Source organism: Euprymna scolopes, chromosome 17, assembly GCF_053919585.1.
Source record: "Euprymna scolopes isolate OS-2025 chromosome 17, ASM5391958v1, whole genome shotgun sequence".
In the NCBI taxonomy this organism is placed as follows: domain Eukaryota; kingdom Metazoa; phylum Mollusca; class Cephalopoda; order Sepiida; family Sepiolidae; genus Euprymna; species Euprymna scolopes.
The window spans coordinates 48241513-48264727 of NC_136498.1; the positions used below are offsets into that span (position 1 = coordinate 48241513).

Here is a 23215-nt window from a genome sequence, read left to right on the forward strand (position 1 = left end):
TAATAACTTCATAGATGACGTCACCTGAAGAACATGACTGAACGAGCAACGGCATCTGGTAAGGAGATTTTTGGAGGGAATGGATCCTGCAGTAAGTACAAATTGTACTGTTGAAGACAAACTGTTGCCAGTGAACACAGGAGACGGCAAAGGCAGTGACGGTCAAATACCTCCAGTTTGTACAGGTCACTTGACTGCATAGGCCAAGACTCGCAGCCATACTGGAGGATAGTGCAGATGAGGGCCTGGTAAATTCTGACTTTGGTGTTTAGTCTTATTTCTTTTTGAGACCAGAGCAAAGTCGATAGAGATAAGACATTCTCATTAAATCTATTTTTAAGAGATAAGAACATATCAACCAAAAAAAAACTAGCAACAATTAAAATACAAAGAGCTTAATAATTCATTTTCATAAAAGTCATCTTATATTTTTATATTCTATAAGTTCTTAGTTTTTTTCTAATTGAAAACAAAGTCAAATTGTATTTTCATGCAATCGTTTTCTGTTGTAGTATGGTTAGTTTTTGTTATTCAAAATGGTAGAACTATCGAGAATTAACTAAATAGGATTAAATGAGTAAGAATTAAAATACAGAGAGCTTAATAAGGTGGAATGAAACTTTATGAAAATCGTTTTATATTATCAAGGTTTTCAGTCTGAAAGTAGAGATAGATTCGAATTTTATTTTTATGTAGCGTCGTATCGATGTAAAATGTTTATTCGGTTCAAAAAACGAGTAATGTTGAAGGCTGCCGGCGAATCGCAGCCATCTTTTCTTGTTTGCCGGCAGCCTTCAACATGACTCGTTTTTTGAACCGAATAAACATTTTACATTAAATAAAAACACTAAAAACTTATCCAGTTAAGTAGAAAAGTGCTTTTGATAACATTTATTGGTTATATATTTGTTTTTTACAACTTTTTCGAATCTGTGTATAGTAAAACAAACTCAGATTTTGTTATTGAAAAGTGTAGAACTTTGTCAACAATTAACTATAGAGGATTTTAGGTCCTTTGAAAATTTCATTATTGTACAAGAATTTTAGTCTAATACATTAGGTTTGGTGCAGGAATTTTAGTCTAATACATTAGGTTTGGTGCAGGAAAGTGATTAAGATACCATGTGTAAAAACAGACTTAATGCTTATTATTTGTCATTAAATAACCAAACTAAATGTTAGTTCCTTTACGACTCTTCACTAGGGTATGTAATTATTCTAGTCTAATATATATATATATATATATATATATATATATATATATATGTATATGAAAATTGAGACTAAAAACGCATTAAAAATGTTTGGTGTTTTGCTTATTTTTTTTTTTTTTTTGTTTTTGTGTGTGGTGTTTCTGATGATGCAAGAACATTTATTTACTCTAAAGAAAATATTGAAAAAATCTATAAAGCAAAAAATGTTTTGTAGATTTTTTTTTTTTTTTAAATTTTAAAGCGGTTTGAAGATAATTACAATCAGAAAAAAATAAAGGCTTTAAAGCTTTTGAAAGAATTGCTAAAGTTATTTATGAAAAAAAAAGGCTCCCCTTTTCTACATGTAGCTTAATAGAAAAATTTGTGGATATATTCTCAGGTTAGTATCTATGAGCACATTAAAACCACAGAGAGATGCACTCGCAATCTTCATGAATATAGGAAGGAAAACTGATATCAGTTGCACCGACTGAGGTTAGCAGTGATTCCAAAAAGTGTGACTGATCTTACACAAAGCCTTCACCACTATAAGCAAATCATCTGTGTCGATTTCAGACAACTTTGTTGCCTAAACCCCATATATCGAAATTTGATGAGATTTTTTAATATATATAATCAAAATTGGTAGTATAATGGATCCGTCCAAATTCTATAAAATACAGTAACTTTGTAAATGATTAATATATTTTTCTTGAGCAAAAATGAACCCAGCTAAGAATATTTCTAGTAACAAGATAGGTTAAAGAATTAATCTGGAGCCAAAAAAAAAAAAACTAGATCCGATATCACCATGCAATAAGAAAAGGTATAAACCCCTTATCCCAACTACGAGTAAAATATCAGTGTGTGTTCAATTAATGTTCTTGTGTAGGTATGTTTTGTCTTGCAATATCTGTAGAACAGTTTCGTATGTTGTAAAAAGAGATAAACCCAAGTTAAACTTTTAATTAGAAAAATAAATTAAAAAAAAAAAAAACAATCTGATTTTCCATTACAATTTAAATATATTGATCCATTTCTTCTCGATCAGGTTTGAGATTGGCTTTCAACTGTATGGTAGCTTTTAGTGTTTGATGTTTTGTTTTTTGTTCTCTGCAGATGTTTTGTAGACTAGATACTCCATTGGCTGTTTCCCTCAAAATTATGCATGTTTGTGCATCCGTAGACAAAAGAGGGTGAACGTGAAAAAAGTACATTCCTTAGTCAGCTTGGTTTTAATCCTGTATTGTCATCTTTGTGAAAGAAGCTTACTGTCTTTTGTGACTAATGCCATCGGCAATGGCGTTCTTTTCTTTTCTCCCCTTCTTTAGTTGACAAAAGATATTGTCATACATATGACGGATACCATAGAACATCAGTACGGCTTGGACACAAGAACAAATTCCAATAACAAACTTGTTACTGATGCATGGGATTCATTGCAACGACAGGTAATTTTTCTTTTTTCCTTTCATTTCTCTCTCTCTCTTCTGTGTCCTTTTTTTTCTCTTGTCTTTTTTTTCTCTTGTCTTTTTTTTCTCTTGTCTTTTTTTTTCTCTTGTCTTTTTTTTTTCTCTTGTGTCCTTTTTTTCTCTTCTGTGTCTTTTTTTTCTCTTCTGTGTCCTTTTTTTTCTCTTCTGTGTCCTTTTTTTTCTCTTCTGTGTCCTTTTTTTCTCTTCTGTGTCCTTTTTTTTCTCTTCTGTGTCCTTTTTTTTCTCTTCTGTGTCCTTTTTTCTCTTCTGTGTCCTTTTTTTTCTCTTTTGTGTCCTTTTTTTTCTCTTCTGTGTCCTTTCTCTTTTTCGTTCATTCTTTTTGTCTCCTTTTGTCACTTCAGAAATCTAAAACCGTTGTTTTAATAAATTTATAAACAAATTTAGTTTTTTACAAAACTCACTAATATGGTTATTTTTTGCATACATAATAAAACGTTTTCTTCATTTGGAATTTATTACTTTATAAAATATTGATTTCTTTCTTTTAACAAAAATAGTTAAGTTTTTTTTTTTTGTCGTATTAAAATACATTATTTTATTAAATTATTTAAAAAGTAGAATATTTTTTATAACACAAAAAATAAATTCAAAACCCTGAAATAATGACATTTTATGCAAAAAATAATCAACTTTTACTAATTTTTGTAAAATATATTTAAAAAAATAAAATGTGTGCAAAACTTTTACATATGAGGTGCATTCAATAAGTTTCCAGATTTTTTTTGTATGGGCCCTTTTTTTGATAGTACCAATATGAAACTCTAGTCCCCTTCGAGGTAATCTTCTCCGGCTGTAATGCACTTGTTGTACCGTTCCAACAACTTCTGGAAGGTCCCATGGAAGTCCTCTTCTGTGAACGACCTTCGTCAGAGCCTCTTTCATTTCCTCAATCATCTCATAATGACAGCCTCTAGGGTTTTCCTTGAGCTTAAGGAATAACCAAAAGTCATAGGGAGCAAGGGAAGGTGAGGAACATCTCCTTACTGTCAAGACATCTTTCTTTCTGATATTCTCTGAACACCTTTGGGACAAACTTTGCGCAAATCTTCTGCATCTTCAGTTCCTCACGAATAATTGCGTGTACAGTTCCCACACTGACGTCAAACTGTGCATTTAGACTCTATAGACACACAACTGTCCTTATCCATGAAATTCTGTATTTGGCTAATCAACTCTGGTGTTCTGACTTTCTTACTCCTCCCACACCTCTCATGATCCCTCACAGACACTCGGGTTTCCTTGAATCTCTTATGCCATTCAAAAACTCATGCAAGAGGGTCCAAAAGCAGTCTGAAGCATTCCATACGTTTTTGTAGCATTTTTTCCAAGTTTAAAACAGAATTTTATTGCATATCATTCTTTTAAAGTGTCCTCATATCCAGATTGCATTTTTGAAATTCACCATTTGTGACAATCAGGCTTTAGTAGGGTGTATTCCAATTCCTGCTGTAACTGTTCATTTGAACATGAAATCATAGAAATTGGTTAATCATCTCAGAAGATGTATGGCAATAACATATTGAATTTTCAAGAGTCTGCAACAATTTTGAATGGTTATATAAAAAGTCTGGAAACTTATAGAAAACACCTCATATTTTCTTGTGCGCCAATTTGAAAACTTATTTTTAACCAAAACAGGGAGTTCAGTTAAGTAAGCAGAACATTTTATATCAATGTGAAGCTTTTATCTGACACCATTTCTCTGCGAACTTTGAGTCGGCTGTTCTTCTGCATCACCTGTGTTGCAGCTTATGAGGCTGATGAGAGCAAATATCGTACACAAAGCAGAGACATGGTCTATATTGCAGAGTGGAATGATAAATTTGTCACCCTAGAAAAGACATGATTCCATTTCCATTTGATGAAAACCGGCCTTTTTTTGTTGCAGACAATGGGCCAGTTGTCCAAGAGCACTTCTATCATGTCTGAAAGTAACACAATGTTCAATGAGCAAGATCGGAGATGCACTGCTGTACAACTCCTGCTCTCTACCGATCTAAGTTATGACAGCAGGACCATCACCAGCATCCTCAAAATGCAAATCTGGACAGTTCAACACTTGAGGACACAGCGCAACAGTTTCCAGCCATAGTTATGGTGTGGTTTCAAGGCCATATCATGCCACCTCACCTTTCTGAAGTTGGCTTGAAAGTCAACACCAAAGTGTACCTGGATGTGCTGACAAGTGTGGTGAACCTCTGGTGCAATCCGGTTGCTGCTGGCAGATTTTGGGTGTGGCAGCACAGTAGTACTCGGCACCAGTTCAAAGAGACTCAGGCTTCAGAAGTGGAGTGCTATGATTTTGTACCCTTCTCTCACAGGGCCCCCCCCCCCCTCATTCCCTGATCCCTGATCATACGTCAAGAACATCACCAACATGACCTCCCACAACACCAAAGCCAGCCAGGTTGCCGCCATCCGCCGAGTATTTGTTGACACTTGTGGAAAAAAAATCTTTATTTATATATTCACAAAGTGTTTCCATTTTGTCCAACCCCTGCGTGTGTGTGTGTGTATACACATACACATTTTTTAATTTCCAACAACTTTTTCGTTTCTGAAATGGAACAGGATCAAACATTTCATTATGTCAAAAATATATTTTCAAATATTTGTACTGATGTTTTGTTTTCTTATTTCATTCATCCAGAAGTCTAACTTAAATGAACTCGTAACTTCGTTTGTTCCTTTTTTTTTTTATTTATCTCTCTTAGATGTGTGTGTGTGTATATATATATATATATATATATATTTGGATTCTAAGTGTTAGTCTCACAGCATTTTTATCAATGTAACCTCCGACCTTCTTCAGATGTATCTGGTCGAATTTGTGAATTATTTAAAAGTAGCATGCTCTCATTGTGTCAGCCATGACTGGGTAGAAGTCCAAAGTAATTTACAATTTTAGTTTTAAGTGTTACCATCACTGATAATTTAACCTTCAACGTCCATAAGAATTACTTTACAACTGAATTTTAACAAGTACTAGACTACCCGTGACCCGTTGGGTCAGTATGTTATATTAGCTATGGAATTCATGAGTGTGACACTTGTGACGTAAAGAAAATATATTTTTTTTGACATAACAGAAACATTTCTATGAAAGTATATTAAAAAGAATATAGATAGATTTCCATGAGCCGTTCTGTTTATTATAATTGATTATTTTTGAAAAAAAAATTACAGTTACTGAATTATAAGTGATTGGCCATACTTATAGGTAAATGCGCACTGAACAGATACCATAATACTTATTAAATTCAAATTTTGATATGTTTTTAGGGTGTTTTTTTTTTTTTTTTTTTTTTTTTTTACATCATTCATTTCTGTATTACGTTTAAGTTATTTTAAACCCTACTCTTCCCATGTTAAATAATAATTTCAAAATAATAACGTTAATATTTCAGTGTGCAGGTCATGCGCGCATGCGCAACCTGATGTCATAAACCGGAAAGTGGGTTACATACATCATTACAAGGTCATTTGAGTTTTATAATTATATAGATTAGCAAGCTGCCTGGCATTGCCCGGTTATAACCTGTGCTTAAATATTATATTTTAATTTGTGGAGATTACATATTCAGCATAATAGTGAAATGAAAACAATCATTTAATTAGAAATTATATAAAAAATGAGCAGGTAATTAACGTTTGTTTTCAAGGGAATATACAGATCAGTTAACCTTCATGTAGTCACTCGCATATCCATAACTGTTCATTTCATTAATTTTTAGATAGCAAAAGTAGGCTTTTCATATCGATACCAGAGCGAGAAAAACAAACTATTTTATAGATATATAGATAACATTGGTTCTTGCAGAATGATTCAACAAGATACACATGAAGGGCGGAGGCTATATCGATCAAAACGTGAGAATAACACTGTAGATGAGAACAGGCTCCTTGGCCTTCTCGGGTCCAGATCAAAGTGTAGTATCCGTCCCACCACCAACCCAACAACCGAGGCAGCAACAACAGCAACCTCCACAACAGCCGCAGCAACAGCCACGGCAGCAGACACAGCAGCAGCAGCAGCCAAACCAGCCGTTGAACTAGCCGCAGCAACAACATCAGCTGCCACGGCCAATTCCACAACCAAGGCCACGAAAACAGCGGCAACAACAAAAACAGCAGCAGCCAAAGCAGCAGCAGCAACAGCCAGAACAGGAGCAGCAGCAACAAAAACGGCTGCAGCAACCAGAACAGCAACAGCATCAACCAGAGAAACAGCAATTAGAGGAGCAGCAACAAGCAACAGTCCCCACACCAATTGAGACGGAGACCAAGCGAAGAAAACACTGCTCCTCTGAGGATGAATCTGCTTGTGAGAGGGAGAGGAACTCAACCTCACCACTCCTCGGTTCATTCAAAAGAATAAAAAAGAAAAGCAAAAAAAGGAAAGCGGAAGAAAAGGCAGCCCCCACTCCCTGTGAGCATACACCACCTCTAACAACAACACAACCCATTTCCACCCCCAAACCACATACTGCACCAACACCAGACACCGCACCAAAACCAGACACCACACAGACACTCGTCCCCACACCAATGCAAATTGAGCCGCCATCCCAGAAAGAAAAGAATGAACCTGGGAGGGGGAGAGACCCTTCAGATTCTCCCACTTACGGACTCACTCAAACAGGGACCCTTGCCCTTGAAACGAGGGAGGAACTTTGTTTTGTAGACCCCCTGTCTGTTGCAATGGACTTACCACACCGGTAGAGAAACAATTTAAAACCTCTGCTGGACTGCCAACAGATAGGGGGAAAAGATGTTAATGTCCCCTCTAATTTCCCGGACGCCCCACGGCTAACAACTTTCGCCAGGCTTCCTGAGGCCTGCAAGACCAATGTGTGGACAATGCTGGAGGCCGCTGAAGGGGCTGGTCCGAGAATTGAACTGATTAGGAAAAATGACCCTTCCCTTGAGGAACTCTCAAAACAATGCAAGGGAAGGGTCCCAGTGTTGGTCCATCCATCACTCTATAGGGCCCTTAAATTGACTTACCCTTTAGATATCGGCGGCATTGTGAGATAAGGTCAGGACATGAAAAACCTGACCACCTTGAGCATTGCAAACAACGTCGGTGTCCTTTCCCCGGCTGACTTCAGAGCGGAGTGTAACACACCTTAAGGTAGGTACCATGGCTTTGAATTTGGCTAGTCTGAATGCGAGGGGCTTGAGATCATCGGGCCAAACGGACCATAACTTAGTTATGGCCCGGCTGAAGCTAGGAAATAGGCCTAAGTTAGCGGGGTACTGGAAGTTAAACATCTCCCTTCTGGAGATACAAGACTTCCGAGATCAGTTAAGAGAATTGATTAAAAAGGCACTAGTGTTATCTCTCTGTCGGTTCGTCAGGGTTGTCGGCTGTCGCCCCTGCTTTATGTCCTGGCTTTGGAGCCTCTGCTCCGCAAGCTGAGACATGGGGAGGCAAATTCGGCCCTGCGCGGAATGGCTCTGCCTGGCGGCTCAGCTGCCAAGGTATCCGCGTTCGCCGATGATGTCACGGTCTTCGTGTCGGGCTTCAGAGACATTGAGGTCGTGTCGGAGGCACTCGCACAGTACGAAAGAATCACGGGGGCCAAGATAAACCGCAGCAAGTCGGTAAGACTGCGGTTGGGCGCCTGGAGTAGCAACACTAACCTCCCGGCGCCCTTCAGCTGGACAGATGGCCCGGTCTGGATCCTCGGCGTGTGGTTCGGACCGGGTCTCCAGCTTGACAAGAATTGGTTGGAGGTACGGTCAAAGGTGGAGGCTGCAGTCAATTCGTGGCTTCCTAGGAAACTTTCCTTAAAGGGTAGAGCTGAGGCGTGCGCCACTTACGTCTTTCCTCTCATCCTTTACCGACTGGCCGTACTTCCCCTGCCTGCACAACACCTAAAAGCTCTTGTCGAACTCTTGTCCTCACTCCTCTGGGACAGAGAAAGACACTGGGTGAGCAGACATGTCTGTATTCAACGTCCGTGTGAGGGAGGCTTGGGAATGCCGGACTTGAAGTGTCATCGAGATGCTGAGAGGCTGGCCTTCCTGAGCCACTATATGCAAGATGACCAACCGTGGCACCCCGTGGTTACTGCCGCCTTCCCCAACCTCGTTCTTGACCCTTCCATCGAGAGCCGTCGCAGGCCGTGGGGAGAATCTGCCTACATGAAAGAATGCCGAGCCGCGCTAAAACGACTACAAAGGTCCAGTGACCTTGTTACTGCTACCCGTAGGGAACTCCACAGGGATCTAGTGAAGGGGGCCGTCGACGACCCGCTATGCATGCGTTTGGGTTGGCAGCAGAGTGAGATCCGCTCCGCGTGGAGCTGGGCGCCAGGTTCGAGTCATCTGAACAATTCGGAGTTCTCTCTGACCTGGCAATTGGCCCGAAATGCACTTCCACTCAACAACATACAATGCAGTTCCGGGTTTTTGGAGTCGCCTAATTGTCCCCGTTGTGGGACAACGGCCGTAGAAACTACTGATCACGCTTTCTTCGATTGCCGCGAACTCCGCCAGTACTGGTCGTATGTCAGCGAGGTGACGGCTCGCATCGATCCTGAGCATCCTCGCCCAGTTACCGTATCCAATGTTGTGGACAACGTGAGGCCGCCGTGGGACCGGGAAAGACAAATGGTCTACGTTACAATCCTGGCCGTGGCGAGAATGGTGATTTGGACGTCGCGTTTGCAAGGTTGCCGGGGGGGGGGGGGTGTTGTCTTTTTCTGATCAAGATCTGATCGCTTTCTTTAAACACCAACTACGGGTGAAGATCAGATGTGATAGAAGAAGGCTGCATTGCGCGGCATTTGACAGAAGATGGATACATGTGGCAAGTCTGTGTGTACGAAGAGGAGCCAAATTTGAATACGTGTTCCCCGCCTAGGTGTGGAACGTGCAGTTCTGTAAAGTAAAATTAAACAAGTAGCCTCTCAGCTAGCTGAGTATGTGTTCCATCCCTCCCCGATTAGGAAGCCTACAATATCCCCATCCCCTCTTACTTGCAATTTTTGTTTCAACCCCTTCCTCTAAATTTTACCCATCTTGGAGAGAAAGAAATGCAAACTAACCCCCATCCTTACCCACAAAATTTTCTTTTCTCCATTCACCCCCATCTAGAGGGCATCCCCACCTAGAGACTGACCCGCAGAAGCGAGGTCCTTTTACAAACCTAGTGGAACGGGCAGTCTATCAACTAGACGGGGTTGGGAGAGTCCTACTAATCACCTTTTGTTTTTTCTTCCCTCACCCTCGACACAAATGAATTATTGTACCATTTTATTATCTTTTTTGTTTTTACACGTCAATAAGAAATGTTTTAAAAACTGGGAGTTAAGTAGGACGTCCCTCAATATGAAAGAGTGAATGCGGTATTATGGTGAAAGAAGATACTAGCTGGGAGAAACTTTTGACTTTGTTTAGTTCTGGAGTGACAAGGATGACCAACGACCCCCACAATCCTCCCTTTTGAGTTGGCCATGTGCCTAAGTTTTTTGTTCATCGTTGATTTTTACTGTATTTTTAACATGAATAAAAGATTTAATATCTCAAAGTGTAGTATCTGTTCTGATACCTATATCGTGCGAGGAAGTGCTGTTCTGGCAACACATTCTCGTGCCCGGAACACCTGACAAGCTTTTTGGGTCGCGTTCTGTCCGCACCCCCACTTTGTCTGTCTTTCTCTGCTCTCTCCCCTCACGGGGGGATCCGAGCTGATAATTTACGACCTTCCCGCGAGGGAGGGTCGGAAACACTTTCTCTCTTCCCTCCACTAACTTCCCACTCCCTCTCTCAGTTCTATCTCCCCTCTTGCCGCCTTTGGCGCCACTTCTTTTTGGCGCCAAAGTCGGCTCCCCACTTTGGACGCCGTCTCCACGTCAGTCAAAACAGGAAAAATTTTTTTTTCTTTTTTTTTTTCGGATTTTACCATACACATTGACTGACCATGGAAACCACAGATACAGGAAGAGAGGAAAAAGAAACAACACCAGGCAAGGAAATGCTAACTCCCACAAAGTACGACTCCCCACATGGGGGAGCAACACTCAAAACCAAAGAGGTGTACCGCCCGGACAACACGAAAGCAGAGGCAGCAGCCCCAAAAGACAGTGCCCAGGGAGAAGCTTCCCACGAGGGCAGCTCCCCCAAAGAGGGAGAAAATTACCGAACTGAGGAGGTACACCCACGAGATCCTCAAAACCAAGGGGCAGCAGTCCCAAAAGACATTACCGTGGGAAAAGCTCCCAACGAGGGCAGCTCCCCCCAAAAAGAAGAAGTATACAGCCCAGAAATGAACGCTGGCAAGGAGATAGCTGCCTCAAGAGACATTATGAAGGGGGATGCGCCCCCAAAGGGAAGCTCCCCAGTGCTGGACACACCCCATCAAAGTATGAAACAATCAACCCCTAAAGGGAAAATTGTATCAGAAAACACCTCCAAGACAGCGGAACGATCTTTTAACCCCACAAAAGACCCCTCGCCCAAGACATCAGAGAGATCTGGATGGGGTAAAACCGCTGATAAAAGACTCTCCCCACAGGAATATAAAGACTTGTACCTTACCAAGTACAAGGAATATATTGAGGGGAACGTCCTCAAGCCAATACCTGGGGACTGGGAGGCGATGGAGGACAAGATCCTATCCTTCATCACTTCGGACATCCGAGCAAATCAGCTCAAGGGGATGAAAAGAGGAAATGGCTGAGCTCCTCCAGAAACTGAATATACCCGCCAAGTATATACACCAAAGGAGCTTCGCGATGTGGGACGTACTGCTCCCCAACAAGGATGAAGCAGAAAAGTTCTCATGCACAGAACTTAAATGCGCAGGTATTAAGTTACTGCCAGAGTATCGGGGCAGGAGGAGAATCCGAGTACAAATATTCAATGCTCCTGCTGATCTACGCACAGAACTGCTGGGAGCTTTCCTCAGTAATTTTGGAGAGGTGGGGCAGATGGACCCGGCACACTCCAAAAATGGTGTCCACCTGGGAAGTTATACAGTAGCAATGCGTGTCAAAAAAGAAGGCTTTCTAGGCATACCAGCTACAATATCTTTCAAGGAAGCCAACATGACTGTGGTGGTTGAGGGTCGGCGCCCTCATTGCTGGTCTTGTCTGAAGCAGGGCCACATGGTAAAGAACTGCCCCCAAAAAGCAGTTCCAAGCCAACCAGCGTCACAAATAAACACAGTTCCAGTGGCGGGGGTGGCAACAGCCACTGAAACTAAGGAACCACCAACATCAGCTCTTGAGTTGGCAAAGCGCAAGGATCAATGGAGTACGGTGGCAGGGCGTAAACGGAAAAACACATATATCTCCACATCAACCCAACCACCTGATCAACAGCACAGCATAAGCATCAGCATGAGCAGCAACAGCAACTGCAGCAACAACAGCTGCAGCAGCCAAAGCCGCAAAAACAGCTGCAACAACTGTCGCAACAGCAACAGCCAGACAAGCACCAGCAGCAGCAGCAACATCAACAACAGGAGCAGCAACCAGAGGAGCAGCAACAACCAACGGCCCCCACACCAATCGAGACGAGGACCAAGCGGAGGAAAAACTGCTCCTCTGAGGATGAATCAGCTAGTGAGAGGGAGAAGAACCCAACCTCACCACTTTCCGGTTCACTCAAAATGCAGAAAAAGAAAAGGAAAAAGGAAGAAAAGGTGGGCCCCACTTCCTGTGAGCATACACCACCCCAAACAACAACACAACCCACTTCCTCCCTCCAAACCACACACTGCACCAACACCAGACACCGCTCCAACACCAGACATTACACCAACACCAGACATCGCACCAGACACCGCACCAACACCAGACACCACACATACACCTGTCCCCACACAAATGCAGGCCGATCAACCACCCCAAAAAGAAAAGAGTGAACCCGGGAGGGGGAGAGACCCTTCAACTTCTCCCGCTCACAGACTTACTGCATCAGAGACTCTTCCCCTTGAAATGAGGGAGAAACTGTGTTTTATAGACCCCCTGTCTGCGGCAATGGATTTACACCACCAACAGAGAAAAAATTTAAAACCTCTACTGGATTGCTGGATAGGGGGAAAAGACATTAATGTTCCCTCTAATTTCCCAGGCGCCCCACTGCTAACAACTTTTGTCAGGCCTTCCAGAGGCCTGCAAGACAAACTTATGGACAATGCTGGAGGCCACCGAAGGGGCTGTTCCGGGAATTGAACTGATTAGAAAAAATGACCCTTCCCTTGAGGAACTCTCAAAACAATGCAAGGGAAGGGTCCCAGTGTTGGTTCACCCGTCACTTTATAGGGCCCTTAAATTGACTTTCCCTTTGGACGTTGGCGGCATTGTGAGAGAAGGTCAGGATATGAAAAACCTGACCACCTTGAGCATTGCATACAGTGTCGGCGTCCTTTCCCCGACAGATTTCGGAGCTGAGTGTAACACATCTTAAGGTAGGTACCATGGCTTTGAATTTGGCTAGTCTGAATGCGACGGGCTTGAGATCATCGGGCCAGGCGGCTCGCCTCCGGCACGACCTCTTGTCCCTTGGAGTGGATGTGGCTGCGATTCAGGAGACGCATTTTGTTTCTTCTATGGACTGTCAGGTGCTGGCGTGAGATTTTGAGGTTTTCGCAGCATATGGCAGCCCGCGGGGGTAGGGAGTCTCCTTGCTTGTTAAACACACCTTGTCCGCGACGGTCGACATTGTTCATAGGGATGCGGAGGGCAGGTTGGTTGTGGCCGATGTTGCCGTAAAAGATTCTGTGTTTCGGTTGGTCGCGGTTCATGCACCCAGCACCGCTCGTGAGAGGGTCTCATTCTTCGGTTAGCTCGACGTGTTTGTAGATTGTCGGAAGCGGGTAGTGCTAATGGGGGATTGGAACGCCATCTTAGACCCCAAGATAGATAAGGTAGGAGGCGATGTTAGAGGGTCGGAGAGGTGTGAGTCCAGCCTGGCTGATCTGATGGCTAGATGCGGTCTGGTCGACAGGTTTCAGGTCAAGCATCCGGGGCAGGACATGTGGATGTGGACCAATAGCGTTTCCTCCTATCCAAATACCTATTTGGACAGGATGTTAGTTAGGAGAGGCGAAGTAGACTTCCTATCCTGTCCCACGTTCACTTGGCTAGGCCAGACGGACCATAAATTAGTTATGGCCCGGCTGAAGCTAGGAAATAGGCTTAAGTAAGCGGGGTACTGGAAGTTAAACACCTCCCTTCTGGAGATACAAGACTTCTGAGATCAGTTAAGAGAATTGATTAAAAAGGCACTAGTGGGAGCGGTTACCGGGAATAAGTGGTGGTTAGGTCTCAAAGCCAAGATCAGAAGCTTCTCCGTCAAGTATGCCCAGCGCCTCACACTAGATAAGGCCAAGACGAAGAAGCAGCTAGAGCAGAAACTAGCCCGGGCTATGGGGGAGGGTGATAGGGTTAGTCAGGAACTAGCTAAGCAGGACCTTCTACGCGAGACTAGTGAGCGTTACGAAGGCCGAGTAGTTAGAGCTAGGCTTAGAAAGATAGGCAACGAAGCAGTCAATTCTGATGCAGACATGCGCCGTGAGGTTTCTAGGCGTGGCTCGGACAAATACATTGCGAAAGTCAGACATCCGGATGGACGCACCCTGGAATCGACTCGGGAGATCTGCGAGGGGTTTCGAGAACATTTCGAGGAGCGTTTTATGCAGCAGCCCGATCTCCCAGTCCTTGAGTTTAAGGACTATTTGGTCGACTCTCCCCGCCTCGAGGCGGCTAGTTGCAAGGGCTGGGTGATGGAGCAGGAGGTCTTTACTGCGCTGAAGCAGGTCAGCTGTGACAGATCGCCAGGACTTGATGGTCTGCCATACGAACTGTACTTGAGGCTGTCGCCCATGTTTCTGCCTCTTCTGACAGATATGTTTAACCATTGGTTTGCTCAGGGATCCATCCCAGGGCAGGTAACCAAGGGAGTGATCACATTGCTAAAGAAAGGTGACGGGCATGGAGGGGAAGAGTTAGACGACTACAAGCCCATAACTCTGCAAAACACAGAGTTGAAGATTTTGGCCAAGGTCCTATCGAATCGGCTGCAGATTGTTATCGACGAGTTGGTTGAACCGGAACAGAACTACGCTGTGAAGGGGAGATCGATTCAGAACAACTTACACCTGATCCGCATGATCCTAGAGGGGGGAATAGATGACAACACGGAAGCCGCACTGATCAACTTAGATCAGTCCAAAGCTTTCGATAGGGTCGACCATCGTTTCCTGGCATCTGTCTTAGAGGCCGCCGGTTTTAAACCGGACTTTTGCAAGTGGATCTCTGTAATGTATCGACAGCCCAACCGGACTTTTGCAAGTGGATCTCTGTAATGTATCGACAGCCCATGGCTGTTGTGCAAGTCAACGGAAAGTGCTCGAAACCCTTTGTTATCTCTCGGTCGGTTCATCAGGGTTGTCCGCTGTCGCCCCTGCTTTATGTCCTGGCTTTGGAGCCTCTGCTCCGCAAGCTGAGACATGGGGAGGCAAATTCGGCCCTGCGCGGAATGGCTCTGCCTGGCGGCTCAGCTGCCAAGGTATCCGTGTTCGCCGATGATGTCACGGTCTTCATGTCGGGCTTCAGGGACATTGAGGTCGTGTCGGAGGCACTCGCACAGTATGAAAGAATCACGGGGGCCAAGATAAACCGCAGCAAGTCGATCGGACTGCGGTTGGGCGCCTGGAGTGGCAACGCAAACCTCCCGGCGCCCTTCAGCTGGACAGATGGCCCGGTCCGGATCCTCAGCGTGTGGTTCGGACCGGGTCTCCAGCTTGACAAGAATTGGTTGGAGGTACGGTCAAAGGTGGAGGCTGCAGTCAATTCATGGCTTCCTAGGAAACTTTCCTTAAAGGGTAGAGCTGAGGCGTGCGCCACTTACGTCTTTCCTCTCATCCTTTACCGACTGGCCGTACTTCCCCTGCCTGCACAACACCTAAAAGCTCTTGTCGAACTCTTGTCCTCGCTCCTTTGGGATAGAGGAAGACACTGGGTAAGCAGACATGTCTGTATTCAACGTCCGTGTGAAGGAGGTTTGGGAATGCCGGACTTGAAGTGTCATCGAGATGCTGAGAGGCTGGCCTTCCTGAGCCACTATATGCAAGATGATCAACCGTGGCACCCCGTGGTTACTGCCGCCTTCCCCGACCTCGTTCTCGACCCTTCCATCGAGAGCCGTCGCAGGCCGCGGGGAGAATCTGCCTACATGAAAGAGTGCCGAGCCGCACTAAAATGACTACCAAGGTCCAGCGACCTTGTGACTGCTACCTGTAGGGAACTCCACAGGGATCTAGTGAAGGGGGCCGTCGACGACCCGCTATGCGCACGTTTGGGTTGGCAGCAGAGTGAGATCCGCTCCGTGTGGAGCTGGGCGCCAGGTTCGAGTCATCTGAACAATTCGGAGTTCTCTCTGACCTGGCGATTGGCCCGAAATGCACTTCCACTCAACAACATACAATGCAGTTCCGGGTTTTTGGAGTCGCCTGATTGTCCCCGTTGTGGGACAACGGCCGTAGAAACTACTGATCACGCTTTCTTCGATTGCCGCGAAGTCCGCCAGTACTGGTCGTATGTCAGCGAGGTGACTGCTCGCATCGATCCTGAGCATCCTCGCCCAATTACCGTATCCAATGTTGTGGACAACGTGAGGCCGCCGTGGGACCGGGAAAGACAAATGGTCTACGTTACGATCCTGGCCGTGGCGAGAATGGTGATTTGGACGTCACGTCTGCAAGGTTGCTGGGGGGGTGTTGTCTTTTTCTGATCAAGATCTGATCGCTTTCTTTAAACACCAACTACGGGTGAAGATCAGATGTGATAGAAGAAGGCTGCATCGCGCGGCATTTGACAGAAGATGGATACATGTAGCAAGTCTGTGTGTACGAAGAGGAGCCAAATTTGAATACGTGTTCCCCGCCTAGGTGTGGAACGCGCAATTCTTTAAAGTAAAATTAAACAAGTAGTCTCTCAGCTAGCTGAGTATGTGTTCCATCCCTCCCCGATTAGGAAGCCTCCAAGATCCCCATCCCCTCTTACTTGCAATTTTTGTTTTAACCCCTTCCTCTAAATTTTACCCTTCTTGGAGAAAAAGAAATACAAACTAACCCCCATCCCTTACCCACAAAATTTCCTTTTCTCCATTCACCCCCATCTAGAGAGCATCCCCACCTAGAGACTGACCTGCAGAAGGGAGGTTCCTTTTACAAAGCTAGTGGAACGGGCAGTCTATCATCTAGAAGGGGTTGGGAGGGTCCTACTAATCACCTTTTGTTTTTTCTTCCCCACTCCCCCGCCCTCGACACAAATGAATTATTGTACCATTTTATTGTTATCTTTTTTGTTTTTACACGTCAATAAAAAATGTTTTAAAAACTGGGTGTTAAGTAGGACGTCCTCCAATATGAAAGGGTGAATGCGGTATTATGGTGAAAGAAGATACTAGCTGGGAGAAACTTTTGATTTTGTTTAGTTCTGGAGTGACAAGGATGACCAACGACCCCCACAATCCCCCCTTTTGAGTTGGCCATGTGCCTAAGTTTTTTGTCCATCGTTGATTTTTACTGTATTTTTAACATGAATAAAAGATTTAATATCTCAAAGTGTAGTATCTGTTCTTCAGATGCTGCACTTCAATTTCTTGTTCTGTCAGTGGAGGAGAAATCCTTCATGACTGAGACAATTTTTATTTTTGTTCCTTTTCTCCACATTAAAAAAAACGACCCTGGTGTCTAACTCTGTCCCGTGGGGAGACATTATAAATAGGAACACTGAAGATGAGAACAGTAATCTGGAGAATGAAAATAATACGAATCCATATCTCAAAAATTCAGAAACGTTAATATTTATAAATGTTGAAAAAAAAAAATTCTGATATTTAATGCTGCACGTGATCTTTTAGTTTGCAGAAATGAAGAAAAAGAACAACTTTGACGTTGTTCATCTATTTTCTGGATGTGAAGATTATTTTCATATTAAATGGACTTTCTACTTTCTTTCTGACAGTTGCAATGTTGTGGTATTCAAGGTGGTGAGAACAGTTCCTTCTCGTGGAGCGTGTATAAATTACGAAGTGAATGGTATCGCCGCAATCCAGACCGTATGTATCGATATATTAATGTGATTTTGTCTTTTTGTATTTTATCCTCCATTACATCTGGCTTATTTGTCTATTCTCGCTTTCTCTTGTCCGCCCTTCTTCTCCCTCTCTCCTTCTCCTTCTCCCCTTCTCCTTATCCCTCTCTCCCCTTCTCCCTCCCTCTCTTTTCCTTCTCCCTCCCTCTCTTTTCCTTCTCCCTCCCTCTCTTTTCCTTCTCCCTCCCTCTCTTTTCCCCCTCCCCTCCTCTTCTCCCCCTCTCTCTCGTCCCCCCCATCCTCTCTTCTTCGTTTGCTAGGCTATCCACTCGTCTGTTTTCTTACCCAATGTTTCTTTTCCTTTTTCTCTATTTCACTTCCTCTATTATTTTTTTTTTATCATTTTTATATTTAAATCCTCTTTTTTATTTTTAATTAAACGATAACATTTCTCTCAATTCTTTAAATCCATAAATTCCAAAGAAAATTCGATTTTTCAGTTTCACAAGATCAAATCAGATAAACTTTTTTTTTGTAATTGATAATGCTTCTATTTTTCTCGTTTGAAATGATTTTCAGAATAAAAAAAATATTTAAATTTGCTATTTAAACATTTAATGCTGATTAGTTTTAATTTAGAAACAAATTAAAATGTTGATCTTTAATCCTTTATAACGTAAACATCTTAAACGTTGCTTGCCAGTCAAGGTTTTAATCACGACAATCAACTTGACAAAAGATTGGGCCTCTTATCTGGCGGGCTGAGGCATTCGTTTCGGGTAGTCCTAGGAGGTCCACCCTCCCAGATCACTCTTGTTTACTATCTGAAGCGCCCTGACAGGGCTGCCAAGGTAATTTTTGAAAGGCCAGTGTGCCTCCATTTTAGGGGTGCAGGCTTGATTCTGCCCCACTTTCCAGTTTTGCGTCACTTCTTCCTTCGGTGGAAAGGAAGTAAATAACAGCAGTTACATTTTTCAGTTAGTAATTATCCCCCCTTCTAGATTGATGTCAAATGTTGGGGATTAAAAAGCTAGTTCCCAAGATGCAGAGCACTCTGGTTTACAAATAATACCTGAGCAGCCCAGCAACATTTCTTGATATGGGCACTTTAAGGTTTGTTTGTTGTTAATCGCCTAAAGTGTATTATTTCTCTCAACTCGACCAACAACGTGACATCATTACTTCTCGTATCTCTTTGTTGTCTAACCTATCTGACCTCTTTGTTTTTGACCTACAGGTCACTTATGATTCAATTTCTGAGAACCGATCTGTTTTGTAGATTTCGTGTCACCACGGCATGAACTTCTTGCACCCTACTCAAAAGTTCAGACTAGTTCACTATGCAGTGCTGCTTGACATGGAGCCAATCATGATGCAACTACTGCACATTGTGTATACTTTGCTTCGATAAGAGTCCTTACTTATCAAGGTCAAAAGCCATTCAAGAATAAGGATAAATGAGATGGTTGGATAGTTAGTTGATTAATAAAGAATATTATGACAAGATTGAAAAATGGAGAAATCGAAAAATGCATTTAATTTTTTAAAAAAAATTAATTTTTTTGCCACTAATTTGTAGAAATTGTTAACCATGTATTTTTTTTTATTATTGCTGTTGAGTTTTAAATTTAAAAGTTTTTGTTTTTTCCCCCCTCTCCTAGAAACCCCTTATGTGCCCAGCAGTTGCTGCAAGAAAAATGCCAATGAAAAACGCTGCACAGGTGTAACACAGTTGAGAGCACCACCCGCTATTGGTCCACCCCTGGGAAGGGAGGATTTACGAAATCCGGACTTAAATACAGAGGTATGATTTTATTTGTATTTTGATAGGCATGCGCTATACAACTCAAAGGATGAATATATTTGGAAAATCTTCCACGTATGTACTTTAGTGATGCTTTCAGCTCTTAGAATGTGGAGGGGGGGGGAACGGATAGGAAATACGAAAGTGTTAAACTTTTGGGGCAGATTTTACTACAAACACCAAACTGAAAAATGGCCCAAAAAAACAAATATATAACAAATGTTACCAAAGGCAAGGTAAGTTACTTTTCTACCACAGACCGTGACCATTCTTAAGTATTCTTACATGGGGGAGGGGGGTTTGATAATTATAATTAAATGAAAATCATATCTCAAAAGTTAGGTGTGTATGTATATATATATATACATATATATACATACACGTTTCATTTTTTATTACCGTATCTTTCTGTTAAGTTATATTATTGTTTCGGCTGCACGTTTTTTTCTGTAGCGTCCAGACTTTTACAGAAATGTTCGCTATTTTGGGATGAAAGAGTGGAAGAGTGAATTAGGTCAGGAGGGGTTTGTGAGGAGGGCGGAAGAGGAAGAGAGGAAGGGAACAAGGAGGGAAGGTGGGGGGGCGTTTGGCATATCGATAATGTTTTAGTTTTGGGGTTTAAGTTTCTGGTGTGGCTGAGGGCATAGGGATACATGTGGGGGTGGGAGGAGGGGGGGGTTACTTTAAAACTCGAGTCTTAGTGTTAAAGTTTTTAGTGTCTCGTTGGTGAGGTGATTTCTTGGTAAGTATGTCTTCAACTGTTGGGTGTTCGCTTATGTTTGGAGCCAGGGGCTATGTTGAATACATTCGTATAACGGATTTTTATTTTAAATATAAGGTTTTCTGGCATTATATCTACCTGCTCCTTTTTATTCTTATATCTAAAGTGTAATTTTCGTAATGGGAGATATCTGCTACCAAATATATTATACTGGAATGCCATTCAATGTTGCCCGGTCATACAATGAGATTTTGTATTTATTCTCTATTGAATATTATATTGTACCCAGTAGTGATTTCAAGAAAAAGAAAAAAAGTGATATTGAAAAAATTTTTGGCCTGAAGTGGTCTCCTTTAATTAGGATTCCACTGAAACATATATGCACATATGTAACCAATAATGTTTGTATTATAAACAGACTATATACAAGCCCTGTCCTGCATTGAGCACTCCTTAATAATCACGTAGGTTTCATTGGATTTACAACTAGGAAACCAATCTATACAACCATTATATAGATATATAGATAGATATGAATACATGTGTTTGCTAGAACTTTTTTATCCTAAACTTACCTTGACAGAGTACAAAATAGACTTCGTAGCTTAGTGGGGGATGCCTTTTCTCTTCCCTGCAACCTCTCTCCCATAGAAGAGATGTTGCGAGCCTGTCTTTGTTTTATCGTTACTTCCATGGCAAGTGCTCGCCTGAGCTCCAATCTCTGTCCCCCCATCTCTGTCCCCCCCTCGCCAATCTTTCATGAAAGCTGAAACCACTGTCAATAATTTTCACCACTCTTTATCTGTGCCTAAATCAAAATGTACATTCCATGAACAAAGCTTCTTTCTTAGAAGTGCTTGCCTGTGGAATTCTCTTCCGTTTGTCTGTTTCCCGCCTGACTACAACTTGGATGTCTTCAAGTCCAACATAAACAAATTCCTGATAAAGTGTCTTACTGAAGGGGGCGGTTTATCAACTACAATATTATCCCATTGATTACTGTACATGCAATAACCCTTATCCTCGAGTGACCTCCGGGCCTTGATAAGTGGTAACTTCCATGTAAAAAAAAAAAAAAAAAAAAAAAATGCTACGCAATTATGCTGAATGTAGAAACTATGCATAAATAGAACTGCGCTTAATAGTTAAAGGATTCAATCATCCAACAAGAAACCATAAAAATTTAAGTTCGTTTTTCAAAGGATATAACTGAGCATGTTAAGAAGTTTTAACAATTACTAAAATAAATTTTACACCCCCCCCTAAGAAATACTAAAATCATGACAGTAAATCTTATATCTAGAATTCTCTTTTCCACCCCAAACAAGACATATTACCACCTGAAACATAAGGGGCTACAATTTTGGATCATGTCTAATAGATTGTGGGGAGTTGAGCAGAGAGATGTCTGTTCACATTAAATATGAGCTGCTGAAGTTTAGTACAGCCAGGGAAGCAGGAAACGGGGAGGGAATTCCAAAATCTAATAGTCTGATGAAAGAAACTATTAGAGTAAAAGGCTTTCCGGTATCTCAGGACCTTAAGGAGTGGGATATTGCTGTTTGTCAGGTCCATATGGGGTATGTACGTTAAGCGGGCACAAGTACTAGGAGTTCATCAGAGCACATTTCTTTACTTCAATTTTTATCAATAATTATTAGATGGTTTTCATTTTGCAAAATATCAAAAATATTTGTCTTAATAATAAATTGAAATTTAAGAAATCTGACATTTGAGTTTGCAGATGCAGGGGGTTTTTTTTTCTCATTTATTCTTTCTAAAATATTGTAAAAAAAAAAGAAAAAAAATGAAATTTAGAGAGTATGTATTAGATATAAATTAATATTACCTGCAATCTTTTAAATTTTGGTTGCTTGTTTATAATTAAACCTATTTTAAAAATGAACTGCAGAAAAATCTTTGATGTTCATGCCCGTCATGGAACAAAGATGTCATGTTCCAAAAATCATGTAAATTGATCAAGTAGTTTTGTTTTTTTATATATACATATTAAAATCACACAAATGATTTTCTATGAAATTATAGTGATTAGAAATCCCAGTAGTTTAAATCGAGTTGTCTTCCACTTATTTATACATAAAATAGACTTTGTAGCCTCGTAGATGTCCTTTTCTCTTCCTTGCAACCTCTATCTCACAGAAGAGATGTTGCGAGTTTGTCTCTGATGTATCGTTATTTTCATGGAAAGTGTTCAACTGAGCTTCAATCTATGGTCCCCACTCGCCAAACTTTCACAAGAAACACTCGTCTAGCTGTACACACTCTCAATAATTCCCCCCACTCTTTATCTGTGCCTAAACCTAAACGTAGATTCCATGAACAAAGCTTCTTTCTTAGAACTGCACGCCTGTGGAATTGTCTTCCGTTTTCCTGCTTTCCGGCTGACTACAATATGGTTGTGTTCAAGTCTAACGTAAATAAGTTCTTGATGAGCCGTTCTATATAAGTTATCAAATTTACCAAATTTTCATTACTAATGATTACTATATTGTCCAATGTCTACTGTACACTCTTTAACCCTTATCCTTGAGTGGCCTCTTGGCCTTGATAAGTGGTGATGCCTATGTAAAAAAAAAAAATGTCTCACTTCATTAAATTTTTTTTTTTTTTTTTTTTTTTTAGTGAAAAACAAAAATACTTGATCAATTTACATGATTTTTGGAATATGGCAGCTTCATTTTGTGATGGGCATGTACATTACAATTAAAATTTGTCTTGTTTTAAAACGGGTTTAGTTCAAAATAAGAACCAAATTTTAATATCTAAATTCTCATTTTCATTAAACTAAATTAGCCCAAGTTACAAAGTTGTGTTCCAAAACTCATTATGATCGGTTAATTAGTGTAGGAGTGGATCCTATACATACAAATACACATAACCAACTTTATAAATAGATATGTGTTGATCTATTTCTAATCATATTAATT

The 23215-nt window shown here is 41.8% G+C and overlaps 1 protein-coding gene and 1 long non-coding RNA gene across 17 annotated transcripts in view; one reads left to right on the plus strand and one right to left on the minus strand.

Annotated features, from left to right (window-relative positions):
• The window catches only part of LOC145296741 (tetraspanin-18-like), a 576197-nt gene that overhangs the window by 539801 nt on the left and 13181 nt on the right, over positions 1-23215 (plus strand). For all 16 annotated transcript variants that reach the window (XM_080142765.1, XM_080142767.1, XM_080142766.1 and 13 more), the window contains 3 exons: positions 2525-2644; positions 17674-17767; positions 19404-19546. In XM_080142765.1, the coding sequence (XP_079998891.1) occupies positions 2525-2644; positions 17674-17767; positions 19404-19546 (357 nt within the window). The remainder of the gene's footprint in view (positions 1-2524; positions 2645-17673; positions 17768-19403; positions 19547-23215) is intronic.
• Positions 1-23215, minus strand: part of LOC145296744 (uncharacterized) — a 62334-nt gene that overhangs the window by 7285 nt on the left and 31834 nt on the right. The window lies entirely within an intron of this gene.